The sequence below is a fragment of the Coffea arabica genome, chromosome 6e, assembly GCF_036785885.1.
Source record: "Coffea arabica cultivar ET-39 chromosome 6e, Coffea Arabica ET-39 HiFi, whole genome shotgun sequence".
Taxonomy (NCBI): Eukaryota; Viridiplantae; Streptophyta; class Magnoliopsida; order Gentianales; family Rubiaceae; genus Coffea; species Coffea arabica.
Window position 1 is genome coordinate 17,026,129 of NC_092321.1, and position 25,522 is coordinate 17,051,650.

Genomic DNA, 25,522 nt, shown 5'->3' on the forward strand with positions numbered 1-25,522 from the left:
ATTTGATATTTTTAACTGATTTTTTATCAAAGCGATTTTGTGCTACTAACCAATGATCTTACACTACTAATCAACTCCAAAAAAAGATCGATTAGACCAGTCGGACCGGCCAATCCAATATGAATCTAACAACACTGACACGGACAATATATACTACCATTATTCAAATTGAGATATCATGACATACTTCTTTATACATTATCATTCTAGTAAAATTTTACTTTAAAAAAAATAGAGTGAAATGGACCATTTCCCTACTAAAAAAAGGGGGGAGAGTTGGGATCGTAAATAGTACTCGTGTCCCTGTGGGCACTGGAGCTGCAAACGAATCGAACCGCTCGCGAGCCGTTCGAGTCAAGCTTGACTTGAGTTCAATCAATATCGAACTCGAGTCGAGCTCGAACTGACCAAATCGAACTCAAGTTGAAAAATATTTAAATATATATTCCTAAAATTTTATTATTTATTAAGAAAGAATATTATTTTATTTATTTTTTAAAAAATAAAATTATTATTTTTTATTTTTTCGAGCTCGAATTTGAGTCAAGATCGAGCTCGCGCTTTAAATTGGCAGCTCATCGAGCTCGAGCTCGAGTTCGAACTCGAACTTGATAAAACTAAGTCAAGATTCGGTTTGATTAGATCAAAACTCGACTCGACTTGACTCGTTTGTAGCCCCAGTATGAACAAGTGGGTTTTTTGATGATTTTTGCTAGGATGTTACTGTGCAACAGGGGGTGCCTCTTTCACAATTTGGAGGAATAACGGTTTCTTATTTTCTGGTCTGATCGTAATATGTCCTGATTTTGTGGTGTGTTTTGACGATGAGGCCCCTGGGTTCCTTTAATGCCCTTTTAACTAAAAATAGCAACTGCATTAGTTCAATTGGCTTTGCAGTCTTTTTGCATTTCACTACCAGAATCGGTCGTTCAAATTGTTGCAGTGCTAAGCGGCGGTGTGCTGTTGTATGTGTCTGCAATTCTGCTGATTTAAGCAACATTGGAGTTATGCATGCAGCCATATATAGTTAGAAGAGAGGTTTTCGAAGTGCATTCTCAGCAGTTGATTTCAAACAAAAACTGGACATTGGTCAGTTGAATTCTTGTTTATTGTTGCTGCTGCTATTACATTTGATGTTATGAAATGTATAAGTTATTATTCTTTGGGAAGCTCCTTCCAATTGGCTTATAGTTTTGGGTGGATGCCATTTTGGCTACTGATTTCGTTTTTCGATCAGCCAATATTGGGTTGCATGTAATTTCTGTATAGCTGATTGAAAAGCTTGTCTTTTTGTTATTTAGTAAAGCTAATCAAAGGCTTTGAGGTGGTCAATTTTAGGCTTTTTTTTTTTTTTTTTGTCATTCGTTTCATACTTTACTCTGTTGTGTTGATCTTTTGCTTTTGCTCTCTGTTTTCCCTTTAATTGTTTCGAATTTGATTCGTTCGTTGTTCAGCTGAACTTGGCTGAACTTGTGAGTACAATTAGGCTACTGATTGATATTAGCTGCATGGATAGTTTTATTCAAAAGGAAGCCTGCAAGTGCTAGTTACAGATGATATTAGTCTTTTTACTTGTTTGAATTCGAGGGTTTACTAATAGTTTAATCCATGAGTTTTGGTTGCCTTGATTTTTTACTTTTTTGTAGTGATATACATACATACATGTATATATATATATAGATACATACCTATATGTATATGTATATGTATATGTACATGAGTTTGGGGGCACTCTTAATAATACCACCATCACATAAGAAGAGATTGCAGAAGAAGATGAAAGTCCTTGTACTAGATTACATATTTGTGAAGAGGACAACACCCCTTACCATCATGTAGTTTCTGAAATGTTGATGGCAAGGTTGTCTAGTGCAGTCCTAAATTAACATAATACCAGTGCTTAATTAGACAAACGTGATACAAATTTGTATTAAGCTATGGGTCTATACAAATATACTTGTCTTCCATTTTCCTGTTGCAGAGGCCTTGCATTTGCTTCAAATCCCTGAGGAGAAAACAACACATTAAGCATCATCCATAAGAGATTCATAAAGAAAAGATCTTGCTATTTGTCCCCTTGTATTGCCAATAAAGTTGGATCAAGATACTGAACTCCAGGGAATAGAATGCCTGAATGGCTTAATGTAGTCAACTCAGTGAATGAATTTCTGTTTTTGTATATGACTGTTGTTTCTGTACCTTCCAAGATTTTATATGTTCTGCGGCTAAATTAAAACTGTGATGAAGAATTGCAGATGCAAAGATGAAGATTTAAGTGAGCAGCCAGCAATTTACATGCTTCATAGAAAACATATGTTTCTCAAGAAAAATAGCTAATTCAATAGAAAGAAATGCATAATCCAAGTTTTCTTCTGTTGAAAATATCCTGCATGCTACAAAGATGCAAACTTCAGAGAGCACTTGATAAGTGCCACTCATAAATCAAGAAACGAAACAGAATGTTAGAAAGAACTAAAACATAAAAATTTACGTGGATGCATGATTATTTTGTCACTCAAACATGCTAGCTGAAATGGATACTGAAACTGCAAAGTGAAAGGGCCTTACATCATGCACAACATCTCTGATTGCTCTGATTTGCTCCCTTGAGACTGTCCTTACCTACCAATCCAAAACTTGTTGATTAGTACGTGCAAGAATTCACTTTATGTAAAAGTAAGATACATATGAGGAAAGGAAGAAGGGTGATTTCTGACTCTTTTGAACCTTCTTCACTATTGTCCAAAGAACACCCTCTGTACATGGTGGAACTGTAAGAGAACCAATGTATCTATAGTATTTTCTACTTCCAAACTTGATGTCTCCTGGGCTAACAACCCCCAAATCAATAATATCTCCTTCATCTGCTCTCTTGATATGGTGCAACAACTTGTCGAGAAAAGGAAAAGTGAGACTGTTAAAATGCAGCCTTTCTAATGACTGTTAAAAACATATTGATTTCTGTGATATATTGTTAAAGAAAAAGCATACGAAACAGACATAGTGAATTAGGGAAAAACTTGAAATTACCTTCGCGAGGAAAGAATCAGGGCGGCCAATTTCATATAGAATTCCAACCACAGCTATGCCTCCACTAGAGCTTCTGTGAACAATATGTAGCTCCAGATTGTGCCTGCCAAGAAAGAAATTGGGGTTCATGAACTTAAATGTAACAAAAGACGCATATATATACATATATATATATATATATATCCATGGAACATGCTTAACATGTAACTAGAGAAGCTGGACATGTATGGAAAACATATTGATCAATCAAAGGCTAGTAATTTTTCTTTATGCCAACCTTGTCCCATTCAAGGTGTGTTCAGAAGGTGAATGCCAGTGACATTGCAGCACTTTGTAGTCTGTACCGTTTGCAACTATTTTTCCTGCATCACCTCTCCATTCCACCTGGAAAAAACACCAAAAACAGTGATGATGCAACACAAGAACTTTGAAAAATCAATTGAAGCTCATAAGGTAAGGCGAAGAAACTAAGAAAAAATCATGAAGTACTAAGAGTTGAATGAACCATAATGGCTTACTGAAATATCATGTCCCCTATTTTTCAGTACAGCAGCAGCTGGTTTATAGCCTCGCTTCAGTTTCCCTAAACCAGGGAAGATCTGCGCCCTCTCGTCAAGAAGATCAATTGGAGACTGCAATTTCCCATTGTCACAAACTTGCCACTGTGGATCAATGTGGCCCCAGTTCTTTGGTCCTTTCCCAGTTCCCTCCTCATAGGTGAATGGACTCTCGTCCTCTGTTTTTCACAAGATGTAAATGCCATTACAGTTCAAAACAGTCAGAAGGTCTGGAATAACTGGATTGATCTTCCGAAGAAAAGGTCGGAATTAAATCACATTCCGTAGGGAGTTACATGTTTCTGTTATTACCATATTTAGACTGATAAACAAAATTAATTAACTGCAATAAATAATACAAATCATTCATCAAGACAATGCAGATTGAGGGATAATGGATTTTCTTTGTTGCCAAGTATCAGTGGGATTCCATTAAATTTTTGGAGTAGACTTAAATAAATGTTTGAACAGACAGATGCGAATGTTACCTTTGAATCAAAGCTTTGTAAAGAGAATAATATAGGATTCTCATTTAGACTTGCTATAATATAAGGAAGATCAAGAAACAGAACTAACTGCTACAAACTGGAAAAGCCTTGTCCTCAAATTGCTATAAACTAAGCGTAGAATAACAAAGAATGTCTCAAAATAGAGCAAGTGTGAATGAAACAGATGTTGAAGAGATTCTTATTAATTAACAGGGGGTTATTTTCTTGTAATCTTTTCCAGTATAAACTAATCGACAACCTCCTTAGATTCTTTTTGAGAAAACCACGAGGCCGACCAAAGAACCAGGGAGGGAAAACGCTTAGTATTATCTTGGATCTAGACAAACTCATTTGTGCAGCACAAGTTTCAATAAAAAAAATTACACAGGTTAAAGAGACAACAGGAGAGGAACCTAGTCCATCCAAGTTCTCAGCACTCAGAGAAGTGTCACTATCCAGATAATTACCTTGTCCATTCTTGCCATATGAACTGTAATTTTGTCATCAAGCTGCTACTACAAGTTATTATTTTGTGTGTCCACATTTACCAATCAATTTTACAGATACGATTCCGATCCATGCATAGCTTGCTTGAGTGTAGACAATTCGGCACTACCTTATGCAAGTGATTCATCCTGTAAAACTTTAAAGTTTTCATGGGACAAAGTTACTTCAGGTACTCAACAAGAAATTCCAATTACGAGCAATTGAGCATTTCCACCGACTTCAGCAGAATCCGTTAGCCATCTTAATGCAAGGATTCATCAAAGTTTGACCCCTTGAATTTGTCAGGTTATGTATTTTGGAGAAACTTCTCTAGGGCGCCAAGGGAGGTTTGAAATATCTAGCATGTTCTGACAAAATCCCTTGTTATATTTCTGTCTTAAATGTACTAACTTGTTGAGAATCCGGCCATTATTTTGATTAGATCACATGTTGCAGAGAGTTAAAAATCACTAGGTGTATTTAATTCATCCCAAAGGGGTCTAAGAAGTGTTGTAATCCTACGTACTTCGAGCTACCAAAATCTGATGCATCCTTGACAAAATTATTAGATAGAAAGTGCAATCAGATTTCAAAAGAGTAATAAGAACTTGACAAAAGCAATAGAATACGAAACCAGCAGCTGAAAGATTTGGGTCTCAGAAACCTCAAGGCCTCAAACATATCTTCAACCAAGAAAACAAATTGGAATTAATTTACAGGCAGAGGACAGTAAAAAACATCAAAATGCAATGCCATATTATTATAAAGCACAGATATACAACCGTTCCCAAAAAACTGTTGCAATCTATGAGCCTATGACTACAAAGAAGAAAGAGACTAGAAAGAAGAAGGAGATCATACCAACTTCAGAATCATCAGCATTCTTACAGGTGACCAGAAGAAGATGGGATGAAAGAAACAACAACGTGAAGAAAAAATGTATGAATTTCTGCTTAATAGCCATGATGAGAATGTGTAACAGCGTGTGAACTTTTGTGTATCTTGGTTTAAGTTATAGGTACCCCACGAGGCACAAGTACAGCCCCACAGCCAAAAATCTGGTAAGCAATCAAGTTGTAGAAGGAAGAAGAAGAAGAGTCATTGAAACAAGGCAGCTAGACTGACACAAACAAGTGCTGTTATATACCAATCTCAATGTTGAATATTTATAGGAGAATCAGGGAAGCATTTTGACTGGATACTGTGTTTTCGGACTCAAAATTCGAAGCGTTTGGTTGTCAGTTTTCAAGGGAGTAAGTCAAACAGTCTTTTAACGGTCATGTGACATTGATATATGGATTGTGAAATTCGAGACGGCAAGAAATTAGGAACAGAAATTGATTGTAGTGCTTTCATGTTTCTGTCTGTTTTTTCTTACCTTCTTTTTTTGGAAGAATGTTTAAATAATGGGCTAGACTAAAGTTGTATTCCTTGTACGGTGACCAGGCAAGTTTTCTGTCAATGCACACAAAGGCAAAAACAGAATGATTCTTTTCTTTCTTGAAGAAAACGAAGGTCGAAGAGCAGAGGGATACAAGCAAAAGAAGATTTGCCCCCATGCAGGATCGAACTACAGACCTTCAGTTTACAAGACTGACGCTCTACCACTGAGCTATAGGGGCGGTGCTTGAGAGTATCCCCAATTATTTATATCTATATAATTTTTCGGTCCATTTCCAAATTGATTAGATTCCTAACAATGCTTATTTATCCGTATCCAAATTTATCTTTTGGCATACCAGATGATGAAATCAATTTTATACCTATGCAGGCAAAAATAAAAAGTTGGATGCTTCAACTAGTTTTTTTTCCCGTGCTAGACACTTCAACTAGTTGATATATAGATTCTTTCTTTCTTTTTTCTCCTTTTCTTGGAATGCCTGTCCATATCCGCTTGCCAATTTCTTTATTTTATTCAGACTTGATTGGAAGTTGGAATTTAGTGAGAAAATCATAAAAAAAAATCCAACAGAATTATGGAGATTTTTTTTTTGTGGGTCAAAACGGCATAAGGGTTTCTTGTTCTTTCTTGGAGGTGACAGATTGAGGAAATTCTTGCGCTAGAGTGGTTTTACTATGTACTTAGAAAACGTGAAGCCTTTGAACCCTTTGAGTATTTGCATGGTACTTCATAATTAACGTTCTTTCTTGAGTTCTCATATGACTTTTCAGTCTCCTCAAAGATTTAACTCTCAACTTTTCTTGAGTTTCTCTCATGTACGTCATTCCTTCAATAGAAATTCCCTTTTTTTTTTGGTTGCCCGTCCGGTATCCGAAACTTTGCCCCGACTAATCCGGACCCGACCCGCGTCGCGCATCTGGCTATGGTGGGTGAGTCTCCCAACAGGGGTGTCTGCGTACACTAGGACTCGAACACGATACCTGCTTAAGCGAATCCGAGCCGCTTACCACTCGGACCAACCCCTGTTGGGAAATGGAAATGGGATAGTTGGAATGTCCTTCTTCTGTTGTGAAACTTATTAAGTTATTCCACGTCTATTTCAAAAACATGTGTTTTAAGATTTTGTAAGAGAACATATATAATGCAATTTACTAGATCTCATTAATGAGTTTTATGACCAAGTGCCATGAAAACGTTTTGTCCAATATTATCACAATTATTCTTCCAAATTAAATTTGGTCGGCTTCAACCGTTCAACATAGTTAATGGCATACATTGACTACAAGAAGAATAAACGATTTCAAACAACTATCATTTCTCATAAATACCCCATTTCCATAAATATTGGAGAACTTTATCATGTGATGTGAATTCATAGATTAAGACGTTTGGGAAAGAGGGAAGCATGAGGTCCATGTATACGTTGTGCTAATAGTTTTATCACGATTGGATTTGGAGTTTGCAAAGTAAATAATTGTCGGATTTTTTTAAACAGGTGTCCATTAGACACTCATTAGTAGGTTCAAATTATACTTAATCTATCATATAAACGTGCACACAAATCATTATTACGTAACCTTATATTTGTGTACTTTTTTTTATTTAACTTTTAGTAATTTTTTAAAATATATTAACACCTGAATTCCATCCGAATACTCACTTTAAACAAACCATAATCCTTTTTGACAAATATTTGAAGTATAATTACTCATTGTATGTATGTATGATGCATGAAACTCTACATTAATAAATGTTGTGATTGAGTGACCTAAAGCACCCTCTTGAAGGTCTGATCTGATCTGATCTAGTCTAGTATCAAAGGTGACGACAAGGATCGAGGAACAAAATTGTATTCAAAGGTAGGAATAAACAAAGATTTACCAAGAATTTGCAAGAAAAGCAGCTCTAGGGAATCCAAATAATAGATCACTGGTTCTTTATTGTTCATTTCATAGGTCAAACTTTATGACAGATCTTTGTAACATGATGAAAAATAGTCCACAAAGACGGTTGATAAAGTATTTGCAAGAAAAGAATGTCCAGGGAATCCAAAAAGATCAACCTCAACCAAAAACAAAAGAGAAGGGAATTTGAAAAAAAAAAAAGAAAAAAGATCAGGTTGTTCTTTCTTCTTTTTTGGTTCATGATATTAATTTTATTGATCATTCAGTCACTGATTTAGCAACGTAACATTGACAATCCACTTGGAGGACAACTACATGTGGATTATTCCTTTCTTCATGACAGCCTAGTTTTGTGTGCAGATTGTTCAATACCAAATAGCAGTTGTAGAAATTGATTATATATATTAACTTTTCCCACTTTTGAGTTCAATCTTCAAAATTCACTGAGAATCGTTTGCATAAAAAATGAGGGTTTTTGGTGAAAGGCGTAGCAAAGAAAATAATTGTGAACTATCCAAACATTTCATAATGCCATCTTGTGTACTTTTGTTCTACTAGTACAATTAGGGCTTGATTGAAATTTCACTATGATTCATTGTATGACTTGATTACTTTTTCAAATTCTAGAAACAAATTGGATGGCTTTCTTCTGAGTCAGAAGTAGGATCTCCAATTATACAATCAATCAATTCTATGCTAAACCATTTTTGTAAACATTAAAATCTTAGCCAAATACAATAAGAAAAACAAAAGAACTATATTTGATATGTGTTGAATCATACTTGAAAATATGTCTGCATACTTTTTAAAAAAAAAAGTCAGTGTTTTCATGTAAATTATGAGCATCTCAATATTGTGATTTACAAAAATGGTGCCTCCTCATTTAAAATTCCAAAACTAAAAACCCGTTTGAATTGCTATTTTCTGAAAATTTTGTAAAGAAATATACTGTAACGATTTAATGCATATGAGATAAAAAAAAGTAATTAAAAAATATGTTCACAAAAAATATAATAAATTTTTTTTAGGGAAAATGGCAATCCAAACAAGGCCTAAGGTTTCTTCAAAGCTTTGGAAAAAAAAAAAAAGGTGTATATATCTTCGGCTTGTCAAGTCACAACTTAGATTAGCTGCCTGGCATGCTACAGATTCCTCTTTTTGAGGCTTGAGTGTTGGCAGATACAATTGGGCCTATGAAGCCCAATATCAAGATAATCTACCTCTTAAGGCTCTTTCAAAGCAATGTCCTATCCAATGGACTGGGCTGGACTGGACTACACCTCCTTGGGGCAAAGCCGACATTATTATGTCCTCGAAAGAGAATTACGGGAAAATATAGGGGTCAATTCAGAATTTACCCAAAATGACCAAAAGCTTCGAGATTTTGTCAAAATAACACTCTTACTAAAAAATATTTATAATGTGATTCACTCTCAAATTTTATTACCATAATAATATTATTGTTCCCATCTAATTATCCTGATTGCTATGTAGAATAACAAGAAAGGAAAGTTCTAATCCAGATTATAGTTTCTAACATTAACTAAAATTTTAATTTTTTTTATTATAGAGGCACAAGAAGATTGCATAACTTTTATAATTTTCTTATAATTATCTGAAATAAATTTTACCATTATTGACCTTACTATTATTGGTCTCCGAATTTTTTTAAATGTATCAAACCTATTGCATTTATATTTTTTCAAAAAATAATTTTAAAAATACAAAAATTGCACCAAAAATTGCAACGAAAATTGTAATCAATTACAAAAATTTCAAGGTTATCATATTTGTTTATGTTATCCTTCCTACTCTTTGAAAAGACGAAAATAATCTTCATTTACCTTAAGATTATCGACTTGCGAAACATATTTTTTAGATGCTATTAATATAAAGATTGGCTTCTTAGATTATGTTTGACAAGGGAAAGATAACGAAAGAAAAAAATGTGGGAAGCTTTATAGAGAAAATTGAAGAAAATATTAGATGAGAAAGAGAAATGAAGGACATCTTTATCTCTATCTTGACACATATGTAGCCTAAGTGGCAAAAAAGGATCACAAAGGTAATAAGTTTTAAAATTAAGTGGCAAAACAGGATCACAAAGGTAATAAATTCTAAAATTAAGTTACTTTGAATATATATTCTAGAAGAAGAGTTATTTTGGCAAGGGAAAATCGCCAATTTAGTCCTCAAACTATTTTACTAAAGTCGATTTGGTCCCTCAACGTTTTATCGCACGAATTAAGTCCCTTAACTAAAATTATTGTGCCAATTAAGGACCTATACGGCGTCGCCACCCAAAACATATGTATCTGTACAGAAACCGATGGCGAGGCAGGGGCAAATTTGGAAGTACACATCCTAATTTCTACGGGAAGCAAGACATATCCCATTTTGCATCTGAATTGGGAGGAACCTGTGAAATTAGGGGTTTTCCAACACAAAACCCATTTTGCATCCAAATAGCAGGCAAAATTTGGGGCTTGAAACCGATTCAAAAATTCAAGGTTACAACTAAAATGTCTTCAAGTTCATCCTTTGAAGTGCATAACAGATGGAGAAATTTGGATGCCGGATCGTCCAGCTCAGCTACAAATCGATCTTCAAGGAAGGAGGCCTATGGAAGTTCATATTTCGGAGGATCTAGCCTAGGAAAAGCTGAATACTACAATGGAGACGAAATCGTGAAGTGCCATTGTCAAGAATCCTGCAGAATAGTGTCTTCTTGGACTGCAGCAAATCCGTCAAGAAGGTTCCATGGATGTCGAAATTACGGTGTAATGAGACCACCCAAATGCTTAAATTTTAATAATCTGTGTAATGGTTAGGGTGTATTTATTTAAGTTTTATTACTAATGATGGATTAATTTTGAATGCAGACTGCTCATTGTTGCAAATTTTTTTTATGGTACGATCCGCCCTTACCGGAGTATACAAAGAACACGATTTCTAAATTGTTAAGGGAACTAAGGAAAGCTGAAGGAGACAATAAGGAAATGAGGATAGAAATTCAAAGGTTGAGAAAAAAAGCCCAGATGTTGATGTTGGCACTGATAGGAGGTTGCATCTTATTAATGGCAGTATGGGTTCACAATGCAAGAAGAAAGCCTGTGGCACTAGGACTCAAAATGTTGCATTATAAATAGCGTAGTTGCAAGGCCAAGTTGGTGTGCAATGTAATGTTCTTTGTGTATTGTCGTACCTTTGTTTATTCTTGTTGAAGAAAATATTAGATGAGAAAGAGAAATGAAGGATGTCTTTATCTCTATCTTGACACATATGTAGCCTAAGTGGCAAAAAAAGATCACAAAGGTAATAAGTTTTAAAATTAAGTGGCAAAACAGGATCACAAAGGTAATAAATTTTAAAATTAAGTTACTTTGAATATATATTCTGGAAGAAGAGTTATTTTGGCAAGGGAAAATCGCCAATTTAGTCCTCAAACTATTTTACTAAAGCCGATTTGGTCCCTCAACATTTTATCGCACGAATTAAGTCCCTTAACTAAAATTATTGTGCCAATTAAGGACCTATACGGCGTCGCCACCCAAAACATATGTATCTGTACAGAAACCGATGGCGAGGCAGGGGCAAATTTGGAAGTACACATCCTAATTTCTACGGGAAGCAAGACAGATCCCATTTTGCATCTGAATTGGGAGGAACCTGTGAAATTAGGGGTTTTTCAACACAAAACCCATTTTGCATCTAAATAGCAGGCAAAATTTGGGGCTTGAAACCGATTCAAAAATTCAAGGTTACAACTAAAATGTCTTCAAGTTCATCCTTTGAAATGCATAACAGATGGAGAAATTTGGATGCCGGATCGTCCAGCTCAGCTACAAATCGATCTTCAAGGAAGGAGTCTTATGGAAGTTCATATTTCGGAGGATCTAGCCTAGGAAAAGCTGAATACTACAATGGAGACGAAATCGTGAAGTGCCATTGTCAAGAATCCTGCAGAATAGTGTCTTCTTGGACTGCAGCAAATCCGTCAAGAAGGTTCCATAGATGTCAAAATTACGGTGTAATGAGACCACCCAAATGCTTAAATTTTAATAATCTGTGTAATGGTTAGGGTGTATTTATTTAAGTTTTATTACTAATGATGGATTAATTTTGAATGCAGACTGCTCATTGTTGCAAATTTTTTTTATGGTACGATCCGCCCTTACCAGAGTATACAAAGAACACGATTTCTAAATTGTTAAGGAAACTAAGGAAAGCTGAAGGAGACAACAAGGAAATGAGGATAGAAATTCAAAGGTTGAGAAAAAAAGCCCAGATGTTGATGTTGGCACTGATAGGAGGTTGTATCTTATTAATGGCAGTATGGGTTCACAATGCAAGAAGAAAGCCTGTGGCACTAGGACTCAAAATGTTGCATTATAAATAGCGTAGTTGCAAGGCCAAGTTGGTGTGCAATGTAATGTTCTTTGTGTATTGTCGTACCTTTGTTTATTCTTGTTGTTGTGATGGAGAAATTTATCAGATATGATCTACTCTGCTGGTTTGCTTCTTGATTGGAATTGGGTTCACCACCACTTGCAAACAGTCAATTCCTTTGAGTGTTATAAAAATTTCTAAAACAAATGCTTATCTCAATAGGCACTCTTAATTTTTGTTTATCAGAAGAGTCAAAAGGGAATTATTATTCACATTTTCATTTTAGCTTCTTGCATTCCAGTTCACTTAATAAATAATAATGCCTTCAAGGAATACTAAAGGGTAATTGAGAAGTGAAAATATCACCTCTTATTCAAAATAAATTGTTATTGACTTTGTGTAGCCGAAATGCTACTGCAAGCATATCCTCCGGGCTCCAAGTAAGAAAAAGAAAGTATGCTGGGACCCTTTTCTCTTTATTTTAGGAGGCTAAAAATTTATATATTTATATATATATATATATATATTTTTTAAAAAGAAGCATCGTGATTATTGAGGTGGTCCTCCATCCTTTGAAACTAAAAGTAAACATTCTAGACCTGGAAAATTTTGAGATCAGCTAGCCCCTTTTATTGAATGTCAAGTTAATTTTCTTGGCCCCATAGTTGCTGGTTATCATAACATTATATTGTGTTAAAATGTTGAAAAAAATTTCGACAGAGTTTTGCCTTAAAAATGAACAATCTCACCTGCCAACCAAACAACCATTTTGATACATACACAATATATAAAAGTAAAGGCATGAATACATGTGGTCAGGTACATTTCCATCCAGTAACAAAAGCATTCGTTCACTAAAGAAGCTAATTGTAACTTAACAAAAGCTAAAACACAATTATGGGTTCAACCATGCTAACAAAAGCTATGCAAAATGTGGGTTGACCCGCATGACAACAGCACCATAAATTTCAGTCATGCTCTATCATCTTATATGGACTGACCCACAGCACAAAATTAACAAAAGCTATACAAAAAGTGGAGCTTCTTCATCGCACATGCATGGCTAGTCAAGTTGTGTTATTCCTGATTGACTGGCATCATCTGGTTCATCTAAGAGTCTATGAGCCTGCATATAATAAAAAATAACAGGTGAATGCAATGACTTAAGCAGCAAAGCAAATGTTAAGTTCATATTGATGCTAAAAAACCTACTTTCTGCTTGGCTCTTCGTTTTTTTCCAATCGATTCAACGTACGGACCATAAGTATCCATTTTTGCCTTCCTTAATCTCCAACCTTGTGCTTGTATAGTTGGACATGTCTTTTTGTTATGCCCAACTTTTCGACAGAAGTAGCATTTGATTTTCTTCTTCGGTTCAACAACTTCAGCAGAATGTGTACTTGAAACTACAAAGCAAGAAATGAAAAAAATATTGAATTTAAATATGTCCTCAAATTCACTGAAACATAACTTTTCGCAGATTAACCATATGCCATCAAATTTATTTACCATTTTCTTCATGAACAACAGCTTGTATGTCCACATGGCAGCCTTCACCTGGTTGTTGTTCATCCGCTACAGGTTGTTCATCCGCTACAGGTTGTTCATCCATTAGTTGTGCTTATTGATATGGAAAAAATTTAAAAAGTTAGACAAAACAGCAAAGGTTGTTAGCAATATTTTGGCAGAATAGCAGTGTTTAAAAATATATAAAAGATGACATATACCAGCCTGGCTATGGTCTAAGTCAGCCCCTACAACATCAGAGTGGCCCTCGGGATGACTAGTTGGATATGTTCTTCGATTGTGACCATACCGCTGACATTTGCTGCATTTGTTGCTGCTGAGAGAAGGACCCCTTCCAATGCCATGGCCAACTAAATGCTCAGCTGGTATAACCAATGGACATTTTCTTACCGTATGTCCCTTTTCATGACATTTTGAGCAATTTAGTGTACCTCCAGCTCTTGACAGTTTAGTCACTCCATTATTACTCTTTCGAGATTCATCTGGTTCCCTCCTCCTTGCTTTTTTTGGCCTACCAGGAAGTCTCAACTTCTTTGGTGGTAGGATCGGGATCTTACCAGAATCCCTCCAAGCATTAGGTCCTGGTAATGGAGCAATAGCTGGCTCGTACGCAGCCAAATATGCCTCTCTCAAGTAGCAGCTGTGCACGTAGTCCTCTGGGGTGGTATTTATTAGTGGAATACAGCAAACTGCATGGCAACAGGGCAATCCCGTGAGCTCCCACTTTCTACACGTGCATGTGCGTCTTTCGACATCAACCACATAGATTCCACTGTAGATATGTTGCACTTCGAATTTTTTGTCGTCTGAGTGTCTAGCAATATTGGAGGCAACCTCATTTTTTGCCTTTTCAAGCTTTTTTTGAATCTTTGGACATATTACATCAGTCCTCTTTTTCATCCATTCCCTTTTTATCCGCATCCTATCCATGAGGTAAATTTTAAGGGTCTCCAACATACCCAAGATTGGTTTCTCTCTAGCTTCCAAGATCACAGCATTGAAACTCTCACAAAGGTTATTCAGTAGGATATCACACTTAGTTGTTTCTCTAAAATGTGATCTTGACCATTATCTTGGATTTGTTTTGTCCACCAGCCACTTATGAGCATTGTAGTCATAATCTTTTAAAGCATCCATCTCACTCTCAAATTTGCGCATGTATGATGACCTTGCACAAGCCCAAAATCTTGCTTTTATTGTTTCACCTGGATGCGACTTCTTCATGTTATTGTGTAGATGCCTTACACAATGCCGATGCTCTACATCCGGAGTGACTTCATGAATGGCAGACCCCAATCCCTGTTAAGGGTGTAACCATCAATTTTTTTTTTAAAAAAATACGTATTATATTATCATTAATTGCAACCTAGGTAATCCGAAACACAAGAAGATTGTAATTACCTTTTGTCTATCACTGATGAAAGTCCATGTTTTTTGTTCATGAATGCACAAGTCATGTTTCAAAAACTCCACGAACCACTTCCATGAGCTCTTATTCTCAATTTCAACTACTGCATATGCAATGGGGTAGATATAGTCGTTGGCATCAATCCCAACAGCAGTCAACAATACTCCTGGATGTGGACCCCTCAAGTGGTAACCATATAAACCAATTAATTGTCGACAACCAGCTTTGAAGCCTTTTTTCAATGCTTCAAAGCATATGTATATCCTTTGAAATCTTTCCTTACCACTTATATCATCAACCGTTGTCTCCATATGTATCGTTGAGCCAGGATTACAATTTAACAACTCTTCGCAGTAGTCCCACAGCTTTGTGTATTGTTGTTTGTAACTGCCATATATCAAAAGCTTTGCTTTCATAAAGGTCTTACTCACTTAGTCTCTTGTGATATTCACATTTAGCTCTAAGTGCACATTCTCCTTAAATTCTGTGACACTCACTTTCTTATTTAATCTAAGAAAGTCCATATAGTGTCTACTTAGGAAACCTGAATTGGCACGCTTGTGATGAAAAGTCCTACCACAATTGCAAGATGGTCCCATGGTTCTAATAACAAAAGCGTCACTATCAACCTCTTTTGAAGCATAAATGAACCAGCCACAATTTGCACTATTACATTTAGCTCGCATTCTAGACGCGTCATTTTTACCCCACCTAAAATGTTTACCCCATTTAACTCCATAAAAATCAACAACTTGTTTAAATATCTGTTTATCATCAAACAACAGCCCAACAAAGAATTTTGGATCAACCATATCATGCTCAGGTCTAAACCTCACGTATCTTGGCTTTCTCCTCTTTGAACTATCTTCATCCGAGGTTTCATTATTGCTATTTAACTCTTCAGAATTCATTGACTCTGATTCTTCATGCACTTGAATATTTTCTTCATGGTACAACTTGAAGTCAGTAGTTGTATCATGAATATTTTGCTGTCTAAATGCTCCTCCAACAACAGGCTTTTTTTGTTCATTTTTTCTGCCTTCATTCTTGCTCTCATCAACAACTGTTTCTGCTGTCTCTTTTGCTTTTTCAAGCTCTTTATAAGCATCGACAACAGATTTTTTGAAAATCACATCATCTTCATCATCCCTAAAGTCGTAATCACTATCCACCAAGCTTTCGCTTTCTGTAGAATCTGATTGTACATCTTCTTCAACCCCATAGCCATTTTCTTCCTCCATTAATTCAATTGGCACCGTGGTTTCTTCAAATGTGGTAGACTCCTCAAATGTGATGTCAACATAAAAAGCATTTTCATTTGATATACCAGCCTCTCCAATATCCACATTAGAACTGCCTACTTTACTATCAATAAATCTAATATGAAATTCCTACACTGAGTACACCTCAACCATGCCAGTTTGTTTCCCAATACATGCCATGTTTATAACATCATCCTCACTTTCTATATTCCGTAGTTTGAAGCTACAATCTCCACAAGGAACTCTATAAAGCAGTTTCACATTTTTGTCACATCCGACAAGAGTGCAAAAGCCATGGAGATGTGCCTTGTTAACTACATTTGCAACAACACCTTCAAATGATTCCATACTCCCCCCACATACTTTTCTTGTGGTGGTCCAAAATATACCCCACCGTAATATATTTTTAGTGTAAAGCAGTTCAGCTCATATCCTGTGTTTTTTTTTTGGCATAAAAGACAAAAAAAATTTTTAATTAGGCATCAACATGCTCGGTCACTATTCTGTAACCCAATTAGGTAGCATGAAAACAACAATATAGTGCATTTTTCACAGCAAAGGGACCACCGAAACTAAAATAACAAGAGAGTCCACTACACATACCCCACAACTCATATCTACCAAAATCCTATCATTTAAATTAGAAAAAGCAAAATCTACCAACTGTAGTTCAACAACCAGATACATAGTTCAACTTATTAGCAAAAAAATTAACTTCAAACATCGCACATGCAGGCCGACACTTACCGAAAATCCTCGCTGCCATTCCGTCGGAATTTTCATCCTCGACCTTTTCCTTGCTTTCCTGTGCTGCCCGTGAACCAATTTCTCCATTCCGCTCTGTTTTCGTCATCTTATCACCCTCCATTGCTGGTAATTTGAATCGGTTTCAAGCCCCAAATTTTGCCTGCTATTTGGATGCAAAATGGGTATTTTGTTGGAAAATCCCTAATTTCACAGGTTTCCCCCAATTCAGATGCAAAATGGGATCTGTCTTGCTTCCCGTGGAAATTAGGATGTGTACTTCCAAATTTGCCCATGCCTCGCCGTCGGTTTCTATACAGATACATATGTTTTGGGTGGCGACGCCGTATAGGTCCTTAATTGGTATAATAATTTTAGTTAAGAGATTTAATTCGTGCGATAAAATGTTGAGGGACCAAATCGGATTTAGTAAAATAGTTTGAGGACTAAATTGGCGATTTTCCTTTTGGCAATAAACTCCAAAAACTTTTTTTTTTTCTTTCGAAACTCAAGGGACCTACGTTAATTTTTACAAACCTAAACCCCGAGTGAACCCTAAAAGCCGGTATCCTTTGAGATCCCACAGGAGACTTATAACTACCAACTCCAAAAGCAAAACCCTAAAAACACAGGAATGAACAGAACAAGCCCGTCTTTTTTACTGTCTTTCCTTCTTCTCTCTCAAAGCTAAGAACAAAGAGCCCAGAAGAAGAAGAAGGAGCAAGAAGAAGAGGAAAGCTCAGAGGCTTCTTCTGTATTATTGTTATTTTCTTATTAATTAAGTTTAGAGAAAAAGAAGCGGGATGGCGAACTACGACTTGACGCCCAGAATCGCTCCCAATCTGGACAGGCATTTGGTTTTTCCATTGCTTGAGTTCTTGCAAGAGAGGCAGCTTTACCCTGATCAAGATATCTTGAGGGCTAAGCTAGAGCTGCTTAACCAGACCAATATGGTTGATTATGCCATGGATATTCACAGGGCCTTTTACCATACAGAAGATGTACCCCAAGGTATACATTTAAATGGTCTAAATTTCTAATTTTTTTGGTGTTATATGATGTGGGTTTTGTGTTTTTTATGTGGGTGAGGATTTAATTATTTTTAATTCAATTGGGATTTTGGATTTTGGGTTTATTGTGTTTAGGTAAAAAATTGCCTCTTTGCTCTGTATTTTAGTGACTTTTGGTGTGCATTTTGATTTGTCCTAGTTTGAAATTCAGGCTTCTTGTTCGGAAGAATTATACGGTTGTGAGGAGCTAAAGATGCAATGCTAGGTGGGCTAGGCTGCTTTGACAATTTCGATTTTTTCCTAAGACATTGGTTGGGTAGGTGTATAGGGAGGGGGTAGTATGGTATGAGAACCAGGGAAGCTTTGGTTTTTTAAGGATTTTTTCTGGGATTTGACATAAATATAGAGGAAAAATAATACTTCTGAAGAAAGGGTGGCTGCCACTATCACGGGCTCTCTTGCTTCCCATTTGTTTTCAGTGGTTTCAAGGTCCTTTTACTGTACTTGACGTAATCAGTAATTGGGATTTTTTTTTTGGGATTTGCCTGCTGTTGGATATCATATTTTGCCTTTTTATATTCTATATCTGGTTTTGTGAGGGGGCTGCAGTTGCGTGCATGTGTATACGATTAATAGAGTTCATGGTTGGAATTTATTGGTCATCAGTGCATACTCTTTAATGCTTGTTTGAGATTGCTTTTTTGGTGAATAAACTTTTGGTGTTTTCAGATATGGTGGACAGGAGAGCTGAGGTTGTCGCTAGATTGAAAGCATTGGAGGAGGGAGCATCTCCTTTGGTTAATTTTTTGCAGAATGAAAAAGCATATCAGGAGTTAAGGGCTGAAAAGCAGTATAATCTCCAGATGCTCAATGAACGGTACCAGGTATTTTTGTTTTTCAGATGATTTTGATCCTCTTCTCTACATTCTGTAGCTGGTACCGTGTACAGAAGTGTAATTAGCGTTATAATATTTGGAATGCAATTACTTGGTTTGGAATCAAAGGTGAACAAACAGAGGAAAAAGAGCAATTCTGGGACACATGCTGAAGATGATTTCATTTCTGACTGATAGGATGAGTAAATAGCATGGAATGTCTTTTTTGACTGATATGTACATTTGATATAATTTTCAATGATCATTCATTATAATGGACTGCTTTCTTTTATGGTCAATCATCAATGAATCAAAAATATCACTGACTTCTGGAGATAAAAGCATAAGCAGATAATTTGTGGCTGTGAATGTCTTTTCCTTCTCTTTATTTCTCTGTGCGTGCGTGTGGGTGTGGGCAGCTGGGTCAGTGCATTTTAATGAGATTTATATTCGCCTAACAATTGGCTTTTTCAAAAAGTAGATTTATATTTCCTACTTTTCCATTTGCCTTTTTTTCTTAATGTGAAGAAGTTTATTTATTACCATCCCTAATAATCAATGTTGTTGGCACATTGTCCTACAGATTGGTCCAGAACAAATAGAGGCATTGTATCAGTACGCCAAGTTTCAGTTTGAATGTGGAAACTACTCTGGTGCTGCTGATTATCTGTATCTGTACAGGACGTTGTGCACAAACAGTGAAAGAAGCCTTAGTGCATTATGGGGGAAGTTAGCTGCTGAAATCCTCATGCAGAATTGGGACATTGCACTTGAGGAACTTAACCGTGTGAAGGAAATCATTGACTCAAAGGTATAGATTGTTGATTTCAAAGCATTATTTGTACATGTTGGTTGATTTGACTAGTAGTTATTTGATTATAGATGTGGCTATTTTATCATGCAGAGTTTCTCATCTCCTTTGAATCAAGTTCAGAACAGAATATGGCTAATGCACTGGAGTCTGTTCATCTTCTTTAACCATGACAATGGGAGAACTCAGATCATTGACCTATTTAATCAGGACAAGTATGACAGATTTAGCTTTTGTTGCTTTTATTTACTAGTATTGCAATATGAGCTAAATTTTTGTATTTTAGCTACATGTCTATGTTTTCTATTTCTTTTTTAATTGAGTTGTCAAGCTGATAAGTGTGAAATTTACATCATTGAATTTTATGTGTGGCTTATAGAAGTATATGGCTGTTGCTCGACTGGTCAATCTATTGGCAAGGACAGACCTGATAAAGTTTTATAGTTTCAACATTTACGAAGACGGACCTGATATGTATACATATCTATATGGGCCGTTGTACAGGAAAACTTTTTTTTTTTAATATGTATACAAACAAGAGTCACCACAGGCACACAGATTATTTTTTTTTGGGAGGGGTTTGCTTTTGTCCTTGCTGTCACTAAAGACTTTCTTGAATAATGTCAGCCATCTTTTTTTTTCGTACCTGGATTTTTAGGGTATTTGCATTCCTCATATAATAATTAAATGTCTCAGTATCTTTTGATGTCCCAACTGAACTTTTTAATTTTCCTCCTCTTTTGTATCTTATTGCATGTCATGGGCTTAGGAATTCCTTTTAAGCGGATTAGGTATCCATCAAAGGGCCTTTCTATTAGTCCACTGCAGCTCCATTAAAATGATAGATTATCAAATATGCTGAAGCCTGTTGTTTTGAGAATTTCTTTTTGATGGGCCTATGGAAAAGAAATATTTGTGTCTCGACTCATGACAATTGTATATCGTAATAGGCAAATCCAAAACATCTCAAGGTTTGGCCTTGTTAATCTTATTTAAAAAAAAAAAAAAAAAAAAAGAGGAATAAGAAAGAAAAGGGAAAAGGTCATCCTGTGTTTCATGATCATGTATGAGATGATGTCTAAATATATTTTAAAATTGATAGCTTTACTGTCTTGTCAAAAATAAAACATGCAAGTTAATCCTTGCTTTTTTGGTTAACTCTGACTAGCATGGACAAAAGCATGCTGGTTACCTCCTTGAGTAATATTTGGTGTTAGAATAGCTGGTTAATTTCATAGTTTTAACTACAATGCGGTAACTAATGGACATCGACTTTCAGAGACGTCTTTTGGTTTTTATCCTTGAGTAAATTGGTGCTGAAAGTTCTTATTTCCTTGTACTTTAACTTGTGTTCTCGTCGAGCGGTTCATTGATCCTGAAGCATTCTCTTTCAGGTACTTAAATGCCATCCAAACAAGTGCTCCCCATCTTTTACGTTATCTGGCTACTGCATTTGTTGTTAACAAAAGGAGAAGACCTCAATTCAAAGATTTTATAAAGGTTATTCAGCAAGAACAGTATTCATATGAGGATCCCATTACAGAGTTTTTGGCATGTGTATACGTCAAATATGACTTTGATGCAGCTCAACAAAAGATGAGAGAGTGTGAAGAAGTAAGTATTGCATACACCATGTGGTATCCTGTTATTGTCGGTCGTCTTAAGTTTGTTTCCTATTATTAATATGGTTTATCAAATACTTGTCTGTCATTGTGCTTTTAAGGGAATGTTTGCACAAGTATATCAACTACTTGTTTTATGTTTATATTTTCAGGCTTTAGGCCATTTAGGGTTGTTACCTATTATCGGTGGTTGATTTATCAGTTGTCTTTGTTTTTTGACTTGGCATGACTGGTGCTAACTCATTCTAGGAAAAGACAAAACACAATGTGGATATGTTTTCTAATGGGCAACTTTTATTTTCAATATCTCCCGGAAGTTGATCTTTAAACTAATTTAATGATCTCTTTTACATTTGTAATGTTGTCAAGTTGCAGTTCAACATCAAGAATGTGTATATCAGTTACCCAGCTACTCTTAATATGCTTTTCACAGACGTAGATGCTACATGCAGGTTATTCTAAATGATCCATTCCTTGGTAAACGGGCTGAGGAAGGCAACTTTGCGTCAGTTCCACTGAGAGATGAGTTTCTTGAAAATGCACGGCTTTTTATCTTTGAGACCTACTGCCGTATTCATCAGCGGATTGACATGGGGTATGTGTATGATTTTGATTGTTGTTCTGTCAGGAACCCAGAAGTTAGCTATTGTCGTTTTATTCACATTGCTTAGCGTTTGGTAGGCGCAGGGCACAGACACCAGAAACGGTGTCGTTCAACTAAGTGACAGTTAGTAGTAAATAAAGGCGGTTAAAGCTTAATTGCATAAATAACCCACCGAATGATTGTAATAGGCAGTTAGGATCTGATTTGTCTGAAATCAACAAATTCCAATATTTCCCTCTTTCTGTTAATTCCCTCTCTCTCTTCCTCTACCTACCTTTCTCTCTTTCCTCTATTTCTGTTATCCTTTCCGGTGACTATTGAAGCCATTGTGGCAGTGCTAGCTCGGAGCCTGACATGTTCTCACTTGATTAATAGAGTTCATGACCCCTAAGTTGGTTCTTTCCCATGCTCCATGCTTCCCTATCTTGTGTCAATCTCCATGACTGTCGTCTTACTATGAAGATATGAATGTTTGCACTGTATACTTAGATAATTAGATTAGTGACGTTTTTGTGTAGCGTATATATATGCTTGCAATGCGCTTTGCTTTCTTCTTTATACTTGTTTTGGTTGGTGGTCATAGCCATTGGGACTTCACAGATGATTTACTTGGGAAGAAAACTTTAGAACTTTGACTTTTCACCTTCAATTCGGAAGTCAACATTGTCCTCCTATTGTGGTTGTTACAATAACCAAAAGAGGAGAGGGTTTCCACCTATAATGTTTTATTTTGAGACTCTTGTGCGGTTGATGTGTGCTTTGAACGAGAGTTTTGAACCTTAGAGTGTTCTGAAAAGAAATCTCATGATCAGTTGCTTTTCGAGTTGCATCTGTTTGTTTTAATCTCTGATGGATTCTGAATCATCTTCTTTTTTTTTCTTCCAATTTTCATATGTTAATTGTGGCAGAGTACTTGCTGAGAAGCTAAATTTGAACTATGAGGAAGCGGAGAGATGGATAGTGAATCTTATTAGAACCTCGAAACTTGATGCCAAGATTGATTCCAAGACAGGAACCGTTCTGATGGAACCAAACCAGCCTAATGTGTAAGTTCTGCTAGATAAGACTAGCATTCTGATGCGTATATTTTTTCTGCTTTCAACCGATTTTTATCATCTCCTTTTTAAGTTTTCATGACCATGTCTTATCACCTCATTATTTTGCCTCCTTGCAGGTATGAGCAGCTCATTGACCATACCAAAGCTCTTTCCGGGCGTACTTACAAGTTAGTCAGTCAACTTTTGGAACACGCTCAAACACAGCAGGCAGCTCGCTGAGCCTTGTCTAAATTTCTGATACATTTGAGTTCATTCTTGTTAGCTGCTGAGTTTTGGATGTTGTTGAAATGCTTAATGTATCCAATGTCCTTTCTTTCCTTAAAAGGCAGTTGGAAGTTCGTAAACCCTGTGTAACTGCTTCCGGTTATTAGTCACAACTACTCGCAATATACATCCTTAATTAAAATTGTCACAACTGGAATTTTTCAAATTTGATGTTGGTACCATTCAATCAATTAATGTCTAAAGTCCTCGTGTTCCCCTAGCAATATTTTCTCTTCAGAATAGGCCAGTTGATCAATGGCCATAAAGGTTGCCCTGGTGTGGGACAATCATAGACTCTGATCTATATTTTGATTTGTGGGTTGTTCAGTCTTCAACTATAGCATTCTTTCATTCGGTGACAATCTAAAGATGATAACACCCATATTACCTAGTTATGAAACATTGAAGTGCCCAAGATTCAGGTTCAATTTTTAAGAGACATTTGCTGGTGATGTGAGAATTTTTGTTTGACTTTCGATCAAGCCTTTTCCTTCAGGCCCTCTCAGTTTTAGAATCAGAGTTACTTCTCCGGTTGACAGTTTAGTGTAATTATTGTATAATTCTAATAACTTTTGGAGCAAACTCGTACAATTTTAGTATAGTTGTGAATATTAGTCATATGAGTTGACAAAATTTTACGTTCAGACTAAAATTATACCATTTTTTTTTTACTAAATATTATGTAATGATTCCGCAACCCTTAGCTTGACCTGGAAATGGAAATCCACCACTCCATCACCCCAAATCTTCAAGAATTACGTTAGCAAGCTGGTTGCTGCCTGGACCATCCTGTAAGTTGTAACCATGCTTTTTGCTGCTTCTGCAATGCATAATGTTGTTTGGTTTCTTGGACTTTGATGAAAAGCGGGGACTTCTGTCATGCAAAGAAACTCGTTGAAATCATAGAACACGGCCGGGCCACCTCAGAATCATGGCATTGGAGTCCGTCCCTTCATCACTAGGATTTGCTAACCTCTACTCCTGTTGTCCAATTTGCTGTTATATTATATGGGAACTGAACACGTCCAGAATCCAGATGAGACACCGACATGGACAAGGTTTTGATGCCTGGATTCTTGTCCTGGTCTGGTGACAAAGTTAACAAAAGCACAGGTTACATAACCAGACATAATTAAAAAGCCAGAATCCACAACAATTCAAAGCAGGAATCCCTGCAACCACAAGACTTTATCCTTTACAGCACGGGGCCGTTGTTAGCTGATTGGTTTTGTTGTTGGTGGTGTGATGGGTTGGGGGAATGAGAGTGGAAACAGGAATGGGGAAGGAGTGGTGGTGGATAAGGGATCAAGGTGCTCTACTAACACAGAGGTAACAACAGGGTGCTTTTCATGATGGATGATGGAGAACAAGTATTTTTGAATTGGATGATAGAGATTAAATGTATGGTACCAATTTTAATGTATAAAAAAAATATTTTTTTTCATCTTGAAAGGAAAAAAAAGATAATGTTAGAAGATAAAGTGCAAAATGCGCTTTTAGTGATGAAGATGGGGTGTTTTTTTTAATTGAACGATAGAGATTAAATGTACGGTACCAATTTCAATGTATAAACAAAAAAATATTGTGTTTTTTTTTTATTTTGAAAGGAAAAAAAGGATAAGTTAGAGGCTAAAATACAAAATGCTATATCTTGAAAGGGATTTTTGCATGCAGGTGTGACCTTTCTTGATAGTTCATTGATAGAGGCTCTTTTTAATGTTGCTTATATTATAAGTTCTAGAATTAAATCCAATAAAACTCCTCGAAAGTGCCACTTCCTTACATTGCCCCCCTCCCCTTTTTCCCTCCAATGTTCAATTGATCCAATCTACCTGTACTATTTCAATTTTACAGTCGGTTGCAATTGGGTCTAGCAGCCAAATAGAAAATTTTTCATCAAGAGATTTTAGTAATTAAAAACTTATGCATATTTTGGTCAATTCACGACACCATGCAGCCAGAAATTGGACTCCCTGATCCAATTATACATGATTGGGAAAATGGTAAAAGAACATTGAGTGAATTAGTTCAATAAAATATTCAAGGGGTAATGCGAGGAAAAAATATTTTTTGAAGGGATT

The 25,522-nt window shown here is 36.1% G+C and overlaps 3 protein-coding genes and 1 non-coding gene across 7 annotated transcripts; 1 reads left to right on the forward strand and 3 right to left on the reverse strand.

The window, feature by feature from the left end:
* Window positions 1-1,788: 1,788 nt before the first annotated feature.
* LOC113697535 (alpha carbonic anhydrase 4-like) lies at window positions 1,789-5,704 on the reverse strand. The gene is made up of 7 exons (XM_027217197.2): window positions 5,423-5,704; window positions 3,549-3,766; window positions 3,308-3,414; window positions 3,031-3,133; window positions 2,728-2,889; window positions 2,569-2,622; window positions 1,789-2,005 (listed from the first exon to the last, which is right to left on the reverse strand). The coding sequence occupies exons 1-7, from the start codon at window positions 5,523-5,525 to the stop codon at window positions 1,931-1,933; spliced, it is 822 nt and encodes a 273-aa protein (XP_027072998.1). The 5' UTR covers window positions 5,526-5,704; the 3' UTR covers window positions 1,789-1,930.
* Window positions 5,705-6,111: 407 nt separating this feature from the next.
* On the reverse strand, window positions 6,112-6,183 carry TRNAT-UGU (transfer RNA threonine (anticodon UGU)). Its single transcript has one exon. It is a non-coding gene; the product is annotated as a tRNA-Thr (tRNA).
* Window positions 6,184-13,042: 6,859 nt separating this feature from the next.
* Window positions 13,043-17,513, reverse strand: LOC140009554 (uncharacterized). 4 transcript variants are annotated; one of them, XM_072055481.1, is made up of 6 exons: window positions 17,201-17,513; window positions 15,185-16,886; window positions 13,984-15,082; window positions 13,766-13,849; window positions 13,469-13,662; window positions 13,043-13,382 (listed from the first exon to the last, which is right to left on the reverse strand). In XM_072055481.1, the coding sequence occupies exons 3-6, from the start codon at window positions 14,738-14,740 to the stop codon at window positions 13,320-13,322; spliced, it is 1,098 nt and encodes a 365-aa protein (XP_071911582.1). In that variant the 5' UTR covers window positions 14,741-15,082; window positions 15,185-16,886; window positions 17,201-17,513; the 3' UTR covers window positions 13,043-13,319. The 4 variants fall into 4 exon arrangements, with proteins under 4 accessions (XP_071911582.1, XP_071911581.1, XP_071911580.1 ...); XM_072055480.1 differs by having other exon boundaries at window positions 13,766-13,876; window positions 15,185-15,578; window positions 17,201-17,511; XM_072055479.1 differs by having other exon boundaries at window positions 13,766-13,876; window positions 17,201-17,511.
* Window positions 17,514-17,823: 310 nt separating this feature from the next.
* LOC113695383 (eukaryotic translation initiation factor 3 subunit E-like) lies at window positions 17,824-23,632 on the forward strand. Its single transcript, XM_027214464.2, has 8 exons — window positions 17,824-18,208; window positions 18,937-19,091; window positions 19,666-19,893; window positions 19,987-20,108; window positions 21,288-21,507; window positions 21,968-22,110; window positions 23,028-23,165; window positions 23,294-23,632. Exons 1-8 carry the CDS (start codon window positions 18,001-18,003, stop codon window positions 23,394-23,396), a joined length of 1,317 nt encoding a protein of 438 aa, XP_027070265.1. The 5' UTR covers window positions 17,824-18,000; the 3' UTR covers window positions 23,397-23,632.
* The last annotated feature ends 1,890 nt before the right edge of the window (window positions 23,633-25,522 follow it).